This window comes from Aquarana catesbeiana, linkage group LG07, assembly GCF_042186555.1.
Source record: "Aquarana catesbeiana isolate 2022-GZ linkage group LG07, ASM4218655v1, whole genome shotgun sequence".
NCBI classification, from domain to species: Eukaryota; Metazoa; Chordata; class Amphibia; order Anura; family Ranidae; genus Aquarana; species Aquarana catesbeiana.
This window is the reverse complement of record NC_133330.1, coordinates 166,488,337-166,507,923: the sequence shown is the minus strand read 5'-3', so window position 1 is coordinate 166,507,923 and position 19,587 is coordinate 166,488,337. Positions and strand designations below refer to the sequence as shown.

The 19,587-nt window shown below is 41.1% G+C and overlaps 1 protein-coding gene across 2 annotated transcripts in view; it reads right to left on the bottom strand.

Moving 5' to 3' along the window:
* Nucleotides 1–19,587, bottom strand: part of DDR2 (discoidin domain receptor tyrosine kinase 2) — a 388,089-nt gene that overhangs the window by 16,984 nt on the left and 351,518 nt on the right. For both annotated transcript variants that reach the window (XM_073592847.1, XM_073592848.1), the window contains one exon: nucleotides 10,741–10,961. In XM_073592847.1, the coding sequence (XP_073448948.1) occupies nucleotides 10,741–10,961 (221 nt within the window). The remainder of the gene's footprint in view (nucleotides 1–10,740; nucleotides 10,962–19,587) is intronic.

The window sequence follows — 19,587 nt, the reverse complement described above, 5'->3', positions numbered from 1 at the left end:
CATCACATTTTGAGAGACCCGAACCTGGTACCAGTTACAAAAGTTAAAGTTACAAAAAAAAGTGTAAAAAAACAAAAAACACAAAAAAAAAAAAAATAAAACAAAAATAATTGTTGTTTTATTGTTCTCTCTCTCTCTATTCTCTCTCTATTGTTTTGCTCTTTTTCTATTTTGCAATGTTTTATTGTTATTATGTTTTATCATGTTTGCATTTCAGATATGCAATTTTTTTATACTTTACTGTTTACTGTGTTTTATTGTTAACCATTTTTTTTGTTTTCAGGTACGCAATTCAGCTGCAGTGCGGATTTATTTATCTTGACAGCAACAGCGTTTGCTCACACGATACATAAAGCCGTGACTCCAGCGCTGTCGGAGGTGATTTCACCACCACATACTTCAGCATATATGCCGAAGCATGGGGGCAGCAGGGGCGGAGGAGCGATTTGCTCTTACCTTTTGCGGGAGGATGCCCCCATGCTTAGGCATATATATATTTTAGGCACAGGTTGCGTTAAAAAATGTTTTATTTTTTACTATGTTTTTTTTGTATTTGCTTTGCAGGTATGGTAAGTCTTACTATTATACTGTAATGTTATTTTGTTTTATTGTTAACCATCATTTGCTTAGCAGGTACGCCATTCAGTTGCAGCGCGGATTTATTTATCTTGACAGCAACAGCGTTTGCTCCCACGATACATAAAGCCGTGACTCCAGCGCTGTCGGAGGTGATTTCACCACCACAGTTAAAAAAAAGAGCATATATGCCGAAGCATGGGGGCAGCAGGGGTGGAGGAGTGATTTGCTCCTAACTTTTGGGGCAGATGCCCCCATGCTTCGGCATATATAAATGGTGCATGTATGCCCATCATTAGAAGTGGGTGGATGAAGGGAGGTATTCTAATGGTGGGCATACCCACCGATCAATCTCTTTTTTTCATTCAGCCCACAGTCTGCATGAAAAAAAAGATTACAATATATGCCCAACAAGGACCAGCAACGTACTGGTATGTTGCTGAACTTTGAGTGGTTATACCAGAATGATGCCTGCAGGTTTAGTTATCATCTTGATATCATTCTTTTCAGCCGGCAGTTGGCTTTCATGTAAAAGCAATCCTAGCGGCTAATTAGCCTCTAGACTGCTTTTACAAGCAATGGGAGGGAATATCCCCCCCTCCCACCGTCTTCCATGGTTTTCTCTGGCTCTCCTGTCCCAACAGGGAACCCGAGAATGCAGCCAGTGATTCGGCCAGCTGACCAAAGAGCTGATCAGAGACCAGAATGGCTCCAATCATCTCTATGGCCTAAGAAACCGGAAGCTACGAGCATTTCATGACTTAGATTTCGCCGGATGTAATCAGCACCATTGGGAAATTGGGAAAGCATTTTATCACACCAATCTTGGTGTGGTCAGATGCTCTTAGGGCAGAGGAGAGATCTAGGGTCTAATAGACCCCAATTTTTTCAAAAAAGAGTACCTGTCACCAGCTATTGAAATCATAGGGGATATTTACATTCCCTGAGATAACAATAAAAATGATTAAAAAAAAGCAAAAAAAATAATAAAGAAAAAAAAAAGAAAAAAAAAAGCACCCTTGTTCCCCCCTGCTCTCGCGCAAAGGCGAACGCAAGCGTCGGTCTGGCGTCAAATGGAAACAGCAATTGCACCATGCATGTGAGGTATCACCACGAAGGTCAGATCGAGAGAAGTAATTTTAGCAGGAGACCTCCTCTGTAAATCTAAAGTGGTAACCTGTAAAGGCTTTTAAAGGCTTTTAAAAATGTATGTAGTTTGTCGCCACTGTTTGTGTGCAATTTTAAAGCATGTTGTGTTTGGTATCCATATACTCGGCCTAAGATCATCTTTTTTATTTCATCAAACATTTGGGCAATATAGTGTGTTTTAGTGCATTAAAATTAAAAAAAGTGTGTTTTGTCCCAAAAAAATGCATTTGAAAAATCGCTGCGCAAATACTGTGTGAAAAAAAAAATGAAACACCCACCATTTTAATCTGTAGGGCCTTTGCTTTAAAAAAATATATAATGTTTGGGTGTTCAAAGTAATTTTCTTGCAAAAAAAAATATTTTTTGATGTAAACAAAAAGTGTCAGAAAGGGCTTTGTCTTCAAGTGGTTAGAAGAGTGGGTGACGTGTGACATAAGCTTCTAAATGTTGTGCATAAAATGCCAGGACAGTTCAAACCCCCCCCAAATGACCCCATTTTGGAAAGTAGACACCCTAAGCTATTTCCTGAGAGGCATGTCGAGTCCATGGAATATTTTATATTGTGACACAAGTTGCGGGAAAAAGACAATTTTTTTTTTTTTTGCACAAAGTTGTCACTAAATGATATATTGCTCAAACATGCCATGGAAATATGTGAAATTACACCCCAAAATAATTCTGTTGCTTCTCCTGAGTACAGGGATACCACATGTGTGAGACTTTTTGGAAGCCTAGCCGCGTACGGGACCCTGAAAACCAAGCACCGCCTTCAGGCTTTATAAGGGCATACGTTTTTGATTTCACTCCTCACTGCCTACCACAGTTTCTGAGGCCATGGAATGCCCAGGTGGCACAACCCCCCCCCCAAATGACTCCATTTTGGAAAGTAGACACCCCAAGCTATTTGCTGAGAGGTATAGTGAGTATTTTGCAGACCTCACTTTTTGTCACAAAGTTTTGAAAATTGAAAAAATAAAAAAAATAATACATTTCTTCATTTTCAAAAACAAATGAGAGCTGCAAAATACTCACCATGCATCTCAGCAAAAAGCTTGGGGTGTCTACTTTCATTTGGGGGGGTTTTGTGCCACCTGGGCATTCCATGGCCTCCGAAACTGTGATAGGCAGTGAAGAGTGAAATCAAAATTTTACGCCCTTAGAAAGCCTGAAGGCGGTGATTGGTTTTCGGGGCCCCGTATGCAGCTAGGCTCCCAAAAAGTCCCACACATGTAGTATTCCCGTATTCAGGAGAAGGATCAGAAGGTATTTTGGGGTGTAATTCCACATATGCCCATGGCATGTTTGAGCAATATATCATTTAGTGACAACTTTGTGCAAAAAAATAAAATAAAATTTGTCACTTTCCCGCAACTTCAAAATATAAAATATAAAATATTCCATGGACTCAACATGCCTCTCAGCAAATAGCTTGGGGTGTCTAGTTTCCAAAATGGCGTCATTTGGGGGGGTTTGTGCCATCTGGGCATTTTATGGGCTTCAAAACTGTGATAGGTAGTGAGGAGTGAAATCAAAACTTTACGCCCTTAGATATCCTGAAGACGGTGCTTGGTTTTCGGGGTCCCGTACACGGCTAGGCTTCCAAAACGTCCCACACATGTGGTATCCCCATACTCAGGAGAATCAGCAGAATGTATTTTGGGGTGAAATTCCACATATGCCCATGGCCTGTGTGAGCAATATATCATTTAGTGACAACTTTGTGCAAATAAAAAAAAGTAGCCTTCAAAACTGAAAGGCGGTGCTTGGTTTCGGGGTCCCGTACGAGGCTAGGCTCCCAAAAAGTCCCACACATGTGGTATCTCCGTACTCAGGAGAAGCAGCAGAATGTATTTTGGGGTGTAATTTCACATATAACCATGGCATGTGTGAGCAATATATTATTTAGTGACAACTTTTAGTAAAATGTATTTATTTATTTTTTTTTTCATTATTCAATCACTTGGGACAAAAAAAATTAATATTTTATGGGCTCAACATGTCTCTCAGCAATTTCCTTGGGGTGTCTACTTTCCAAAATGGGGTCATTTGGGGGGGGGGGGGTTGTATGTACTGCCCTGCCATTTTAGCACCTCAAGAAATGACATAGGCAGTCATAAACTAAAAGCCGTGTAAATTCCAGAAAATGTACCCTAGTTTGTAGACGCTATAACTTTTGCGCAAACCAATAAATATACGCTTATTGACATTTTTTTTTACCAAAGACATGTGGCCGAATACATTTTGGCCTAAATGTATGACTAAAATTGAGTTTATTGGATTTTTTTTATAACAAAAATTAGAAAATATCCTTTTTTTTACAAAATTTTTGGTCTTTTTTCGTTTATAGCGCAAAAAATAAAAACCGCAGTGGTGATCAAATACCATCAAAAGAAAGCTCTATTTGTGGGAAGAAAAGGACACAAATTTTGTTTGGGTACAGCATTGCATGACCGCGCAATTAGCAGTTAAAGCGACGCAGTGCCAAATTGTAAAAAGTGCTCTAATCAGGAAGGGGGTAAATCCTTCCGGGGCTGAAGTGGTTAATAAAGTGGATGTAAACCCAATGTCATCCTTTCTAAACTACTGCCATAGGGGTTATCTATAAGGATATACACGCCTCCTGCATGTATCTTTACCTGTCAAATGTCTCTCCTCTGTCTGTTATTAGACCCGAAAAACTGCAGATTCTGTGGGTGGGTCTGTTGTCTGGAGCTCGGTGGGTGGAGTCGTGATGTCAGTAGACTCCCCGCCCACCTCTACACTCCCCTGTGTATTTCTAACACTGAACTTCTGCTATGATCTCTAACATCCAGTGAAAAGAAAGGAAAGTAAGCACATGACTTCAGCATGCTAAATCATGCTGAGGTGTGGAACAGCCAATCCTTGCAGAGCTGATGAAGAAAGGCGTGGGGGAGGGAATTAAAAAATACTGCATGTGTCTTAGGCTGTCACGCACAGCAAGGGGGAGGATTTGACAAAGTTTTTCTCACTTTGTCAAGATTTTTCTCACTGAACAATAAAAGAGGATTGCTCAGAGATGGATTAACTCTGTGTGACAAGACTGGGCTCAAATGATAGGAAATCTTATACTCTACAGTATGATATAATTTTTTTTTTTTTTTTTCGGGTTTACATCCACTTTAAGTTTCTGAATCTGATGCCATGTACACAGGGTTTTAGAGTTGTGTGTGTATCCATTTTATAGGTTTGAAAGTTAAAATGAATGCGAAGGTGAAACATTTTTTTTACTTTTGGATATAGTAGGGAAGGGTTAGATCTTATTGCAAATTGTTTTTTTTCTAGTCTGTGTCTCCGCCTGGGATATTTATTCCTTGTTTTGTCCTGCTGAACATTATCACAGAGACAGAAAAAAAGGGCAAATCCTAAGTTACAGTTAAGTTGCTGAAACTGATGCCATGTACACAGGGCCTTAAAGTTGTGAGGGTATCCATTTTCTAGGTTTGAGATTTAAAACGTATGCAAAGGTGAAACAGTTTTTTAATTTTTTTTTGTGTTTGCTTTGGATATAATAGGGAAAGGTTAGATCTTATTCAAAGTTGTTTTTTTTTATGGTCTGTGTCTCCGCCTGGGATATTCCTCCCCTGTTTTGTCCTTATGAACATTGTCACAGAGACAAAAAATAAGGGAAATCCTACATTGCAGAGTTGTCATGAGACCAATAAGGCTACTTTCACACTGAGGCACTTTACAGGCGATACAGTGCTAAAAATAGCGCCTGCATTGCGCCTGTAAAGAGCCTCTCCTGTCACTCCAGTGTGAAAACCCGAGTGCTTTTACGTTGGAGCGGTGCGCTTGCAGGATGGTAAAAAAAGTCTTGCAAGTGGCATCTTTGCAGCGCCCATGCCCATTGAAATCAATGGGGCAGCGACGCCAAACTGCTTTGCGGCATTTTTAACCCCTTTTTCGGGGTTAAAACCACCCCGCTAGCGGACGAATAGCACTGCTAAAACGATGGTAAAGCGGCGATAAAAATAGCGCCACTTTACCGCTGACGTCCGCCCGCCCCAGTATGGAAGTAGCCTAATGCCGCGTACACACGAGTGGACTTTACAGCAGACTTGGTCCGGTGGACCAGAGTCCGCTGGACAATCCGTTCGTGTGTAGGCTCCCGCAGACTTTTTTTCCCAGAAGTCAGAGGGACCTAGAAATGAAACATGTTTCAAATCTCTCCGTCGTAACTTCGCCGGACTCAGTTCCTGGCGGAAAGCCCGTTCGTCTTTAGGCTGGTCCGACGGACCAGATACGACGCAAGGGCAGGGTACTGCATCTCACACTCGCTGCAATAGGTACAAACAATTTTCCTATTGCAGTGAGCGCGGGGCATACCAGGCCCTTTTAGGTCTGGTATGGATATTAAGGGGAACCCCCTACGCTGAAAAATCGGCATGGGGTCCCCCCAAAATCCATACCAGACCCCGATCCGAGCACGCAGCCCAGCCGGTCAGGAAAAGGGGTGGGGATGAGCGAGCGCCCCTCCTCCTGAACCGTACCAGGCCGCATGCCCTCAACATGGGGGGTGGGTGCTTTGGGGGTGGGGGTGCCCTGCGGCCCCCCCCACCCCAAAGCACCTTGTCCCCATGTTGATGAGGACAAGGGCTTCTTCCCAACAACCCTGGCCGTTGGTTTTCGGGGTCTGCGGGCGGGGGCTTATCGGAATCCGGGAGCCCCCTTTAATAAGAGGGCCCCCAGATCCCGGCCCCCCACCCTATGTGAATGAGTATGGGGTACATGGTACCCCTACCCATTCCCCTAGGGAAAAAGTGTCAATAAAAAAAACACACTACGCAGGTTTTTAAAGTAATTTATTAGACAGCTCCGGGGGCCTTCTTCTGGCTTTGGGGATCTTCTTCCGACTTTGGGGGTGTCTCCAGTTCTTCTCCGCTGTCTCAGGCCTCTTCTCCCGTTGATTGACCTCTTCTCTGCGCTCTCCGGGTCTTCCGCCCGGCTCCTCCTCTATCTTCTGCTCTTTTGCCGCTCTTTTGCTAGCGGTGGCCCGGTCTTCTGCCTTCTGCCTTCTTGTCTTCCTCCCTCTTCTCTTTTTGCGATGTTGACACGACGCTCTCTCTGGCTGCAATGCTCCCTGAGCGCTCTGATGTGACTTATATCGGCGGGGACCCTGCCCCCTTATGCCGTTACAGTTTCTGGGCATGCTGGGACTGAGACGTTTTTGGGGGGCGTGGTCAACATCACCCGGTGATCCCGCCCTCCTATGCCGTCACAGTCCCAGCATGCCCAGGGACTGTGACGGCATAAGGGGGCGGGGTCACCGCCTATATAAGTCACATCGGAGCGCTCAGAGAGCATTCCAGCCAGAGAGAGCATCGTGTCAACATCGCAAGAAGAAAAGAGGGAGGAAGACAAGAAGGCAGAAGACCGGGCCACCGCTAGCAAAAGAGCGGCAAAAGAGCAGAAGATAGCAGAGGAGCCCGGCAGAAGACCCGGAGAACACGGAGAAGAGGTCAAACAATGGGAGAAGAGGCCTGAGACAGCGGAGAAGAACCGGAGAGACCCCCGAAGTCAGAAGAAGACCCCCGAAGCCGGAAAAAGACCCCCAGAGTTGTCTAATAAATTACTTTAAAAACCTGCGTAGTGTGTTTTTTTTATTGACACTTTTTCCCTAGGTGAATGGGTAGGGGTACCATGTACCCCATACTCATTCACATAGGGTTTGGAGCCGGGATCTGGGGGCCCTCTTATTAAAGGAGGCTCCCGGATTCCGATAAGCCCCCCCGCAGACCCCGACAACCAACGGCCAGGGTTGTCGGGAAGAGGCCCTTGTCCTCATCAACATGGGGACAAGGTGCTTTGGGGTGGGGGGGCCGCAGGGCGCCCCCTCCCCCAAAGCACCCACCCCCCATGTTGAGGGCATGCGGGCTGGAACGGTTCAGGAGGGGGGGCGCTCGCTCATCCCCATCCCTTTTCCTGACCGGCCGGGCTGCGTGCTCGGATCGGGGTCTGGTATGGATTTTGGGGGGACCCCACACCGATTTTTCGGCATAGGGGTTCCCCTTAACATCCATACCAGACCTAAGGGCCTGGTATGCCCAGCGACGGGGCTCGCAAGATGCCAATCTCGCCATTAAAAGCGGCGAGATTGACTTCCTTATCTAGTCCCGTCGTAACCGAGTCACATTCAAAATGAACGGACTTTAGTCCATGTGTGGGCAAGTCCGTTCATTCTGAAAGTCCGCCATAACTCCTGCGAAAGTCCGTCGGGAAGACTGGCGGACCTAGTCTGCCGGAAAGTCCGGTCGTGTGTAGGCAAGTCCGTCCGTTCAGAAAGTCCGGCGGTAGTCTGGCGGGAAGAATGTCGGACCTAGTTTCCCAGAAAGTCCGGTCGTATGTACGCGGCATAAGTGATGGATAAATCTTCTAATGGGGACATATCTTTTGATGCAAACTCTCTAAGATTGGGATTCCAGTCACTTCCTGTTGGGTCAAGACAGAAAGTGATGGGAAATGCCCCTTGCAGACAGAGACAGCAAAAATAACCTGATAGGGGTTTTAACCTTTTCCTACTCTATCCAAATCTAAAAAGAAAATTGTGGGCTATATACACTTTACTTAGACAGGGTTTTTTTTTTTTTCAAGGCAGATAGTCAATCACAAACCTCTGGAGGGTCTTATATTTTTGCAAAACGATATTAATGTCCTGACCTTGCTAAGTTTCCAAATCTTATCCCCCCCAATGGAAAATAAGTGTTCTGTCGGAAACAGAATCCAGCATAGCAGGTGGTAAGAGCACCTAAAAACCTCAAAATTGTCCACAGCAAGTCAAGGAAAGATTAATCTCTGTTATAATTAATTATTACTAAATAATTGATTTTCAGCCACCTCTTCCTCATACAGACATTAAGATTCAGTATCACCAGGCTGAATTCAGGAGTGTGTTTTTGCAAAATATGGGACCCTTAGGTTTTCCAGGAGGCTGCAAGTAGCTGCATGATGTCACCAATGCTATAGGGATAAGGCCAGAAGCCAGACCCGTGTCATCTTTTACTTTAAGAATCCTTTTTTTGTTTTTAGCTGGTAATTTTACATAGGGGGTTGAATGTCTAATAAATAGACATACATTTTAGTGCAAGGACTGTTTTAACACTATACTAAAGGAAATACACATTCTAATAATTAAAACAAGCAGTTTAAAAGATACCCTATTTTCCTAATATATATATATATACAGTTGTGCTCATAAGTTTACATACCCTGGCAGAATTTATGATTTCTTGGCCACTTTTTAGAGAATATGAATGATAGCACAAAAACTTTTCTTTCACTCATGGTTAGTGTTTGGCTGAAACCATTTATTATCAATCAACTGTGTTTACTCTTTTTAAATCATAATTACAACAGAAACTTCCCAACTGACCCTGATCAAAAGTCTACATACCCCAGTTCTTAATACTGTGTATTGCCTCCTTTATCATCAATGACAGCTTGAAGTCTTTTGTGGTATTTTTGGATGAGGCTCTTTATCTTCTCAGATAGTAAAGCTGCCCATTTCTCTTGGCAAAAAGCCTCCAGTTCCTGTAAATTCTTGGGCTGTCTTGCATGAACTGCACGTTTGAGATCTCCCCAGAGTGGCTCAATGATATTGAGGTCAGGAGACTGAGATGGCCACTCTGGAGCCTTCACTTTAATCTGCTGTAGCCAATGACAGGTCGACTTGGCCTTGTGTTTTGGATCATTGTCATGTTGGAATGTCCAAGTACGTCCCATGCGCAGCTTCCTGGCTGATGAATGCAAATGTTCCTCCAGTATATTTTGATAACATACTCCATTCATCTTGCCATCAATTTTGACCAAATTTCCTGTGCCTTTGTAGCTCACACATCCCCAAAACATCAGTGATTCACCTCCTTGTTTCCCAGTAGGAATGGTGTACCTTTCATCATAGGCCTTGTTGACTCCTCTCCGAATGTAGCGTTTATGGTTGTGGCCAAAAAGCTCAATTTTGGTCTCATCACTCCATATGATTTTGTGCCAGAAGGTTTGAGGCTTGTCTCTGTGCTGTTCGGTGTATTGTAAGTGGGATACTTTGTGGCATTTGCGTAGTAATGTATTGTGCATCTTGAAACAGCCACACCACATGTTTTCAGAGTCCTGTATTTCACCTGAAGTTATTTGTGGGTTTTTCTTTGTATCCTGAACAATTTTCCTGGCCGTTGTGGCTGAAATTCCAGTTGGTCTACCGGACCGTGGTTTGGTTCCAACAGATCCCCTCATTTTCCACTTCTTGATTAGAGTTTGAACACTGCTGATTGGCATTCTCAATTCCTTGGATATCTTTTTATATCCCTTTCCTGTTTTATACAGTTCAACTACCTTTTCCCGCAGATTCTTTGACAATTCTTTTGTTTTCCCCATGACTCAGAATCCAGAAATGTCAGTGCAGCACTGGATGAAAGATGCAAGGGTCTGTCAGGAGTCCAGAAACTCATTGACCTTTTATACACACACACTAATTACAAGCAAACAGATCACAGGTGAGGATGGCTACCTTTAATAGCCATTCAAACCCCTTTGTGTCAACTTGTGTGCATGTTATCAGGCCAAAATCACCAGGGTATGTAAACTTTTGATCAGGGTCATTTGGGTAGTTTCTGTCGTTATTATGATTTAAAAAGAGTAAACACAGTTGATTGATAATAAATGGCTTCAGCCAAACACTAATCATGAGTGAAAGAAATGTTTTTGTGATATCATTCATATTCTCTGAAAAATGGCCAAGAAATCATAACTTCTGCCAGTGTATATAAACCTATGAGCACACAAATGCATATATATGCACCGTGTATTTGTTTGTAATTGTTTTAGTATGTGCATTGTATAAAATTGTAATGCTTTTTTTTTTTATCTGACTGACTGAATATAATTATTAGCATGTGCTCCTCATAACATGCAGTGAGGTATATGCAGTTTATATGCAAAGGGAACATAATTATTGAGCTAAACTATTTAAGTCTGCCTATAAACATGGACATACTTACTGACCTCACCAAACTGACCCTCCCCAAGTTTCTCTTTGAAGGTTAAATGTTTCCTTGGAAATTCCTCCACTGCTACTTCTTTACCAGACAGGAGGTCCATTGTGATTGCTGGGACTGAGTAGGTGTTGCCACCTGTCACCCCTTGTAAATTAACTATATCTGCCTCAGCGTAGTGTGGGACTCCTTCGGCATTAGTGGGCAGTGGTAGTTTGCCAGCAGAACTTCCTGTATGGTGGAAAAAAAAACATTTTTTTAAGTTAAGTCATATAAAAACTTTTAGATTTGTAGTGTAAAGTTTAAATGCTTGTACAGCTTATGATTACACTCGTCATGAATAAAAATACAGTATGTCCCTTCATGTATAGTATATTTATTCTTCTTGCTTCCAGGTCAATTTGCAGCATTTCAAAGAGATAGTGTTTGAAATGTAGGATCTATTTTCCCTGTAATAATTATGCGTAACTGGCATGAGTGTAGACATTTACAATTACGGGGCAATGCTAGAAATTCTGGAAGGATATCAAAACTATGGTTATCCAAGGACAAATATGCTGTTTTTTTTACTCTTTGCAGAATTAACTGAGCAAAAAATTGCTATAGTTTCTTTGCCTGAGATGTTTATTTCAACATACAGTATTAGGAATTTTGTTTACACAAGGAGGGGTATTGATTATCAAATTTGGAATTTATGAGGATAATGTACTGACAAATTTCATCCTTTGTAGCTCAAAAGACTCATTTGAGTTTTCACTGTATAACTCTTAAATGTAATGTTGAAACTGTATCCTATATACAGTGGGGACGGAAAGTATTCAGACCCCCTTACATTTTTCACTCTTTGTTTTATTGCAGCCATTTGCTAAAATTATTTAAGTTCATTTTTTTCCTCATTAATGTACACACAGCACCCCATATTGACAGAAAAACACAGAATTGTTGACATTTTTTCAGATTTATTAAAAAAGAAAAACTGAAATATCACATGGTCCTAAGTATTCAGACCCTTTGCTCAGTATTTAGTAGAAGCACCCTTTTGATCTAATACAGCCATGAGTCTTTTTGGGAAAGATGCAACAAGTTTTTCACACCTGGATTTGGGGATCCTCTGCCATTCCTCCTTGCAGATCCTCTCCAATTCTGTCAGGTTGGATGGTAAATGTTGGTGGACAGCCATTTTTAGGTCTCTCCAGAGATTTTCAATTGGGTTTAAATCAGGGTTCTGGCTGGGCCATTCAAGAACAGTCACGGAGTTGTTGTGAAGCCACTCCTTCGTTATTTTAGCTGTGTGCTTAGAGCCATTGTTTTGTTGGAAGTGTAATGGAAATTTGTAAGTTCTGTATATAATTGTATTCTATTTTGTATGTATTGCACATTGCCCTCACTGTGCACACAGCACTAATAATGTTTTCAGTAAATGTTTACATTCTTTTGAGTCCTGATTAGAATAAGCCTGCCTATGTAACGCCCCTTGTTACCATAAACGTACAATTGTAATATTAATGTGATACCTACGTAATCATGTGCATAAAATACCTTCAATTGCGTCATAATAGAGCAGAACAGTAATTTGGAAAGATGCTGAGCGTATCTTTTGTGTCTGTTCCCTACTGCAGTAGTTATTATTAATTTGGAACCACTAATCAATATGAGGATAGGAGTTGCCTATCATCAATTTAACCGAGTCAGCATGGCGAGCTTTGCCTTAGGAGGGGATTCCAGGTGACCCTGAGTATCCGAAACGAGGAGCTTGAGACGATCCGGGAATTTCTGATAATCAGCCGGCTGAGGTAAGCCTTTTGCTTACATTTGAGTTATCAGACTTCCTTGATCGGTAAGGCATTTTCGGGACAAAGGGTACCTATTTTACTCCCCTTAATCGAACTGTATTGATTGGTGGTTATATGTTATGTCGTCCCTGTCTATTGTCCATTGGAGTGTTATAGAGAAGAAAGGGAAGAATAGTGCTGTTCACAGGTATATGTAGTAAATCTGCTAGATAAAGTAGTTTAGAGGCAAGAGGGTATAGGCACAAGTAGAGAAGAGAGAAGACTGGCCAGTCATTATGGGCATTGAATTAAGTAAGGGAATGAAGGGTAAGAGACCCTCAAAAATGCCCAGTGCAAGAGGAGCGCTATATATAAACCAAAGGTGCGGTTCCGCCTATACTGAGCCCCTAGATTAATGGTTAGAGTGGACATGGATCCACAATGGGTAACTGGGTTACCAAAGTCCACAGGGACTAAGAATCATGCCGAGTAAACAGCTAGAGAAACAGCTATCTATGTGAGCAGGATGGATCAAAGGTGACAATTAACACTAGACAGAAAGGGACTTTCATGTGAAGTTGTGGGATGAATTTGGGGTCAGGCACTACAACTATTAGAGTCAGAAACAGAGAAATGAGAGTTAAAACAGAATACTTTATATGTTGTCAGAGAGAGAAGATGGGATGAGCACTTTGGCTGCCCGTCTGATCATAGAAGCTAGATATAAAAGATTATTGAACAAAATAAAGAAAGCAGAATTTAGGCAGGAAAATATTAATGAGAGTTAAAAGAAAGTGAGAGAATGATATGCATGTGTTGTGTACAAATGGGAAAAAGTAAAAGATTTTAGAGAGATATTGGTGTATGTGTGTGTGAATGCTGGAACCTTTAGTTCTATTGCTTGTGTGTGTCATGTACGCAGATGTGACCCCCTCCTTTGTGCTCTCCTGAAAGAATGTCCCTGAGAGGTCAGTGATAAGCTGGAAGGACACCATACCAATTCCAGTTTTTTAGACAAAACATGTGCCAGGTTAACTAATCTAATGGTAAACAATGTGATCACAATTATTTTGAATCTGTTTTCCAAACATGGTAAAATGAAGGTTACATTTAACCGTGTATTACACAAATTGAATATCCTTTGATAGTGGAAACAGTGCATTTAAAAAAGGGAAATTAAGTAAAATTAAGTAATAATGAGTATTCATTTCTAATATGAGTTTAACAATTTTATTAATAATATAGATATATTGAAACTGGTTTAGACAACCTTTGGTTGGAAATGAAATTCAGGTTAATGGGGAAATTTGTAATGAATGAGATTAATTTAGATTAAGATAACAATTTTGTAATTTTACATTTATACAATAAGCCCTTATTGAGAGAAAAAAAAGATTAAGATGAGGTTGTTATTTTGAATAAAGCTGCCATAATATTTAACAAAGCCAAGATGGATGGGATACATAAGAAGTTCTTCTACAAAAATGAAATTTTAAGGTTTTTGATAATAACTTGATGTGCGGTCCATGATGTAAGAGTAATAATAAATACAATTTAAATATAACAGACCCATCACATCAAGTCCACACACCCTGTTAGGATAGATACCACCTGCAGCCAGTTGTTTTATAGTTTTTGATGCTTGCTGGTCCATCATACAGATTGTTGATCCTTTTGTTTTATTTATTTTTATTTTTGAAATCCAAAGCAAAATGTGTGGATTGTGAAATGATGTGCCCCTTTTCCTTGTAAGTGCAGTGGTATAAGCAGAAGAATATTTTGGATTTATGGGCATCTCTGCATGACCGCAGGGTATTGTTATCATTTATTATAATATTGCCAGGAAAAAGTTGTCTTTTGAAACATGAAACTGGAGTTCTTACACAAATAGCATGATAGAAAACAAGCCATTGTAATATATTTAAGGAAGCTGGACCCAGTAATGAAGGGTTCATCCCGATATATCAGAGATGTAGCTTTTATGCAAAGGTGCTATTAGACAAAGTTAGATATTGTTTTGGTCAATGGTTCCACATTCTGTGCAGCAAATATACAGATAACTAAATGTTTGTCTAATGAAAGGTTCAAAATATGAGTTTATTTATGTACAAATCTAACAATGAAAAATGTGTACATTTGAATCTAGCCACCTTATTGCCTCTATTGGAGGAGGCTGGAGACAAAGGAAGACACGTGTGTTAAATTGATGTGGGAATCAGCTGCTGTGAGCCCAGTGCAGGACACACTCCCTGAAGACCCAGATATTACATTTTTTGTAGATTTGAGTATGCAGTTTATCACCCAGAAGGATACTCTGTATTCAAAGTCATTGGATCCTTTTTCCCCAGCTCAAGAAGCATAGCTTCATGTTTTAGCAAAGCCTGTGAGCTATAAAAAGATTGTATATTTATATAGATAGTCGAGATATAGAGAGCTTTTGGTTCCATTTAAAGGGCCAGAAGTTTGTTTTTACTTCGGCAGGTAAACCAACCAAGCATGCCAAGTTAATTTGATCGGCTGTTTTCAGCCTTTCAGGTTCTTGCTGAGGTAGCCATATTAACTTTCACACATGGAAGCAGACCAGGTGACTAAGGATGCTGCATTTACAGCCCCGGACACTTGATGGGTCTGTGCAGTTTACAGAGTCCACCCTAGTTCTGGCCCAGTATAGCTGGGATTAATAATTCAACTTTAAGGACCCCAGAACGAGAAGAAGAAGTGGTCCACAGGGGGCAACTTCTTATGAAACAGGACTTTGGAAAAGGTGATCATTTATGTCTGCCAGCCACTCTTTTCCCTCCAGCTTGACACATGGACCGTGTCATCAGTCACAAGAAGTTATGGCTGCCTTAGTAAATGAGCGTGGGATAGAGCCAGGGTTCTCCACAGTTGTTTTTATAACATACCACTTCTTCTTTTACCTGTTACCAAAGGTGTTACCAAAAGCTGAACATCCCTTCCAGAGATTACAAAAAAATATATCCAGATGCCCACGTTAGGATCTTACAAGTATGCATTTTGTCTGTATGGACATGTTTTTTGGATGTCCAGTGGCAAATGCTACTGCAAAGGCCACAGTAAAAAGTGTTATCAGAAGTAGTTTGTAAATATAGAGTGCAGAAAGTACAGAGAGTAACAAAAGAAATAATTTTTTATAGGAGAGTCCTTACTAGTTTTGAGGTTTTATTTTTACACCCCCTACTGGCTACAATGTATCGGACAAAGTAGAGTAAGAAACTAGAAAACTTTTGCCTGAATGTTTTCTTATATTTTATGAAGCCTCTAAGGGGGATGTTGAACTCTCTCCCTATGGGATTTTGTTTGGGAGTGTGTTACTCACTTGCTTATATTTTGTCTCAGCAGCTGAAGTCCTCCATTCAGATCTCACAGAGAATGTTGCTGATCTTTTAAGGTTTTTTGACAAACTCATTTATGTGTTTTCTCCCCAATTCCAGATCCTAAAAGTTTGGAAGGATCTAAAACTAAAGCCAGGTGACTTGTGGATTGTTAAGAGACATTTATATATAAGGAAAAGTTTGGAGACTCAATACAGCATATATTTCATGTACAGTTTTTGCAAAACTTGAAGGAAAAGTCACCTGGATCCACACCAGACACTACAAAAATGACTACATTAAAGAAATCTCTGTTTGATTTGTTTCCCTCTTGTGATCACAGTCTAGGGTACTTTTTGATTCAATTACTTTAATTGTAAGGGATATATATATTTGAAAAGTAGTTTAGCCATGTTGAAGTCATATTTTGTCTTTTGTACGTTTTCCATTTTATGTAGAATTGTCTGTGTTTACATATGCTGATAAGTCAGCATGCCCACAATTCAGCTAGAAGGCCATTCTGGCCACAGGAGTGTACAGCCAGTACTCTGTAAATATGTCTTATCAATCATTTGTTTTTCACAATGAAAAGTCATTTGGTAATGAAAAAAGTTGCTCAGCTATTATTTCCTCCACAATGGAGTTTTTTGCCTCTTTGGCCAGGACTACCTCCACCTAAGTGTGTGGAGGTTCCAGGTTGAAGGTTATAGCAGGTATGGTTAGTGATCAAAATATTGATCAAAAGAGGGGAGACTGTAATGGAAATTTGTAAGTTCTGTATATAATTGTATTCTATTTTGTATGTATTGCACATTGCCCTCACTGTGCACACAGCACTAATAATGTTTTCAGTAAATGTTTACATTCTTTTGAGTCCTGATTAGAATAAGCCTGCCTATGTAACGCCCCTTGTTACCATAAACGTACAATTGTAATATTAATGTGATACCTACGTAATCATGTGCATAAAAAACCTTCAACTGCGTCATAATAGAGCAGAACAGTAATTTGGAAAGATGCTGAGCGTATCTTTTGTGTCTGTTCCCTACTGCAGTAGATATTATTAATTTGGAACCACTAATCAATATGAGGATAGGAGTTGCCTATCATCACTTTAACCGAGTCAGAAGGTAAACCTTCGGCCCAGTCTGAGGTCCTGAGCACTCTGGAGAAGGTTTTCGTCCAGGATATCCCTGTACTTGGCCGCATTCATCTTTCCCTCAATTGCAACCAGTCGTCCTGTCCCTGCAGCTGAAAAACATCCCCACAGCATGATGCTGCCACCACCATGCTTCACTGTTGGGGCTGTATTGGACAGGTGATGAGCAGTGCCTGGTTTTCTCCACCCATACCGCTTAGAATTAAGGCCAAGAAAAAGTTCTATCTTGGTCTCATCAGACCAGAGAATCTTATTTCTCACCATCTTGGAGTCCTTCAGGTGTTTTTTAGCAAACTCCATGCAGGCTTTCATGTGTCTTGCACTGAGGAGAGGCTTCCGTCGGGCCACTCTGCCATAAAGCCCCGACTGGTGGAGGGCTGCAGTGATGGTTGACTTTCTACAACTTTCTCCCATCTCCCGACTGCATCTCTGGAGCTCAGCCACAGTGATCTTTGGGTTCTTCTTTACCTCTCTCACCAAGGCTCTTCTCCCCCGATAGCTCAGTCTGGCCGGACGGCCAGCTCTAGGAAGGGTTCTGGTCATCCCAAATGTCTTCCATTTAAGGATTATGGAGGCCACTGTGCTCTTAGGAACCTTAAGTGCAGCAGATTTTTTTTGTAACTTTGGCCAGATCTGTGCCTTGCCACATTTCTGTCTCTGAGCTCTTCAGGCAGTTCCTTTGCCCTCATGATTCTCATTTGCTCTGACATGCACTGTGAGCTGTAAGGTCTTATATAGACAGGTGTGTGGCTTTCTTAATCAAGTCCAATCAGTATAATCAAACACAGCTGGACTCAAATGAAGGTGCAGAACCATCTCAAGGATGATCAGAAGAAATGGACAGCACCTGAGTTAAATATATGAGTGTCACAGCAAAGGGTCTCAATACTTAGGACCATGTGATATTTCAGTTTTTCTTTTTTAATAAATCTGCAAAAATGTCAACAATTCTGTGTTTTTATGCCAATATGGGGTGCTGTGTGTACATTAATGAGGAAAAAAAATGAACTTAAAAGATTTTAGCAAATGGCTGCAATATAACAAAGAGTGAAAAATGTAAGGGGGTCTGAATACTTTCTGTCCCCACTGTATATATACAATAAGGTTTTTCAGTTGCGCTAAAACCTGTAGACCGATGTTGAGCAATAGAAAGTTTTCCTACTTTTTTGTTTTTGAGATGCAAAAGAAATGCTTGTATACAGAAAAACCCCAACACCCAAATATGACAAGAACAATGCGGTATATGCAATCAAATGCAGTAAATGTACAGACCTATTAACTGAAAACAACAGACTCAGACTAAACAAAGTATTGCTAATTCCTCACGTCAAGACTTAGCAGTGTACGTACACCTAAAGGTGTAGAGCACACTGTTTTGAGGACAGCAAGGCTTGCTTTTAGCACAATGAAGACTGATGGACCAAAATAAACGTGAAGAAAAATATCTATGTCAAATTAGCTGTTCTTAAAGAGAGGTGGATGCGTTCAACACCTACTATCGGCACCTTGCCATTCTGCTCTAATATATTAAAAACCCAGCAGTTTCATACTTCCATTTTTTTAACAGGAAACACTTGCCTCAGTGAATTGTTGTGAGTTGCAGCGTTAAAGACCAACTTCAGTCAAAAAATCTTTTTTTAAGTTTGGATAGAAAGGAAAGGATTGGAATCTTTGTCAGTTTTTATTGCTGCCCTTGACCTGCACTGGGGAGACTACCCCTTCATTCTTGACTAAATGACACAAGGCCAAAGGGTGTCACCTGAGCAGAAAGAGCCACAGAAAACGAAGCAAAACAGATGTTTAACCCTTTCACATATTACTTAAAAAGGGTGTTTTGTTTGCACTCTTTGATTTCATTGAAATAATTCCCATTACTTCCTTTCCCCATGACTTCATGTGACTTTGGCAAGAAGTGAGGAAGACACAGCAATAAAAAAATCTAACTGTGGTTCGAAATCTTCCTCTCTCTTTCCAAAATGACAAAAACTTTGGAGAGGAATTAAGCTTCAACAATAATTCAAACCTTGAAATATTGCAAGAAAACTCATCTTGTGTGCACATGGCCAGATTGGCGATTGGGCACAGTAGGCAAGTGCCTAGTGGTGCTATTGCTATAGTGTTTCCTGAACTCAAGAGGACCCACCATATGGTGGTAAAATAATTGTTCACAATTTCGGCATGTATAAATCAGACACCAGTCATCAATCTGAGCCCACCCTTGGTCCTACAAGACTGAGCTGAATGCAGACTTTAGGAGCAGTTTTGCTATCCGTGCCAAGATAAGGAGAATGAGGTAGCCTCAGGCCCCAAGCTCACCACAATACACAAATTATTGTTTTCAGTAATTCAAATGATTAGCTTCCCCTGCTACGGATGCACAGAGAAACAATATTCTTAGTAAAATATAAGTAAAACTGATAGAGCATCATCCAGCAACAACGAGAAAGGCTAGTGAACTGAGTGCGATCAGTGATCTTTGACTCATTTGGCTCTTTGGGTCATTTAGGGATCAATGAAGTCAAGTTCCACTAATATCCTATTACTAATTGCAGAGAACTGAGAGGAGGGTGACTGTAGAAAACTGCTGGTAA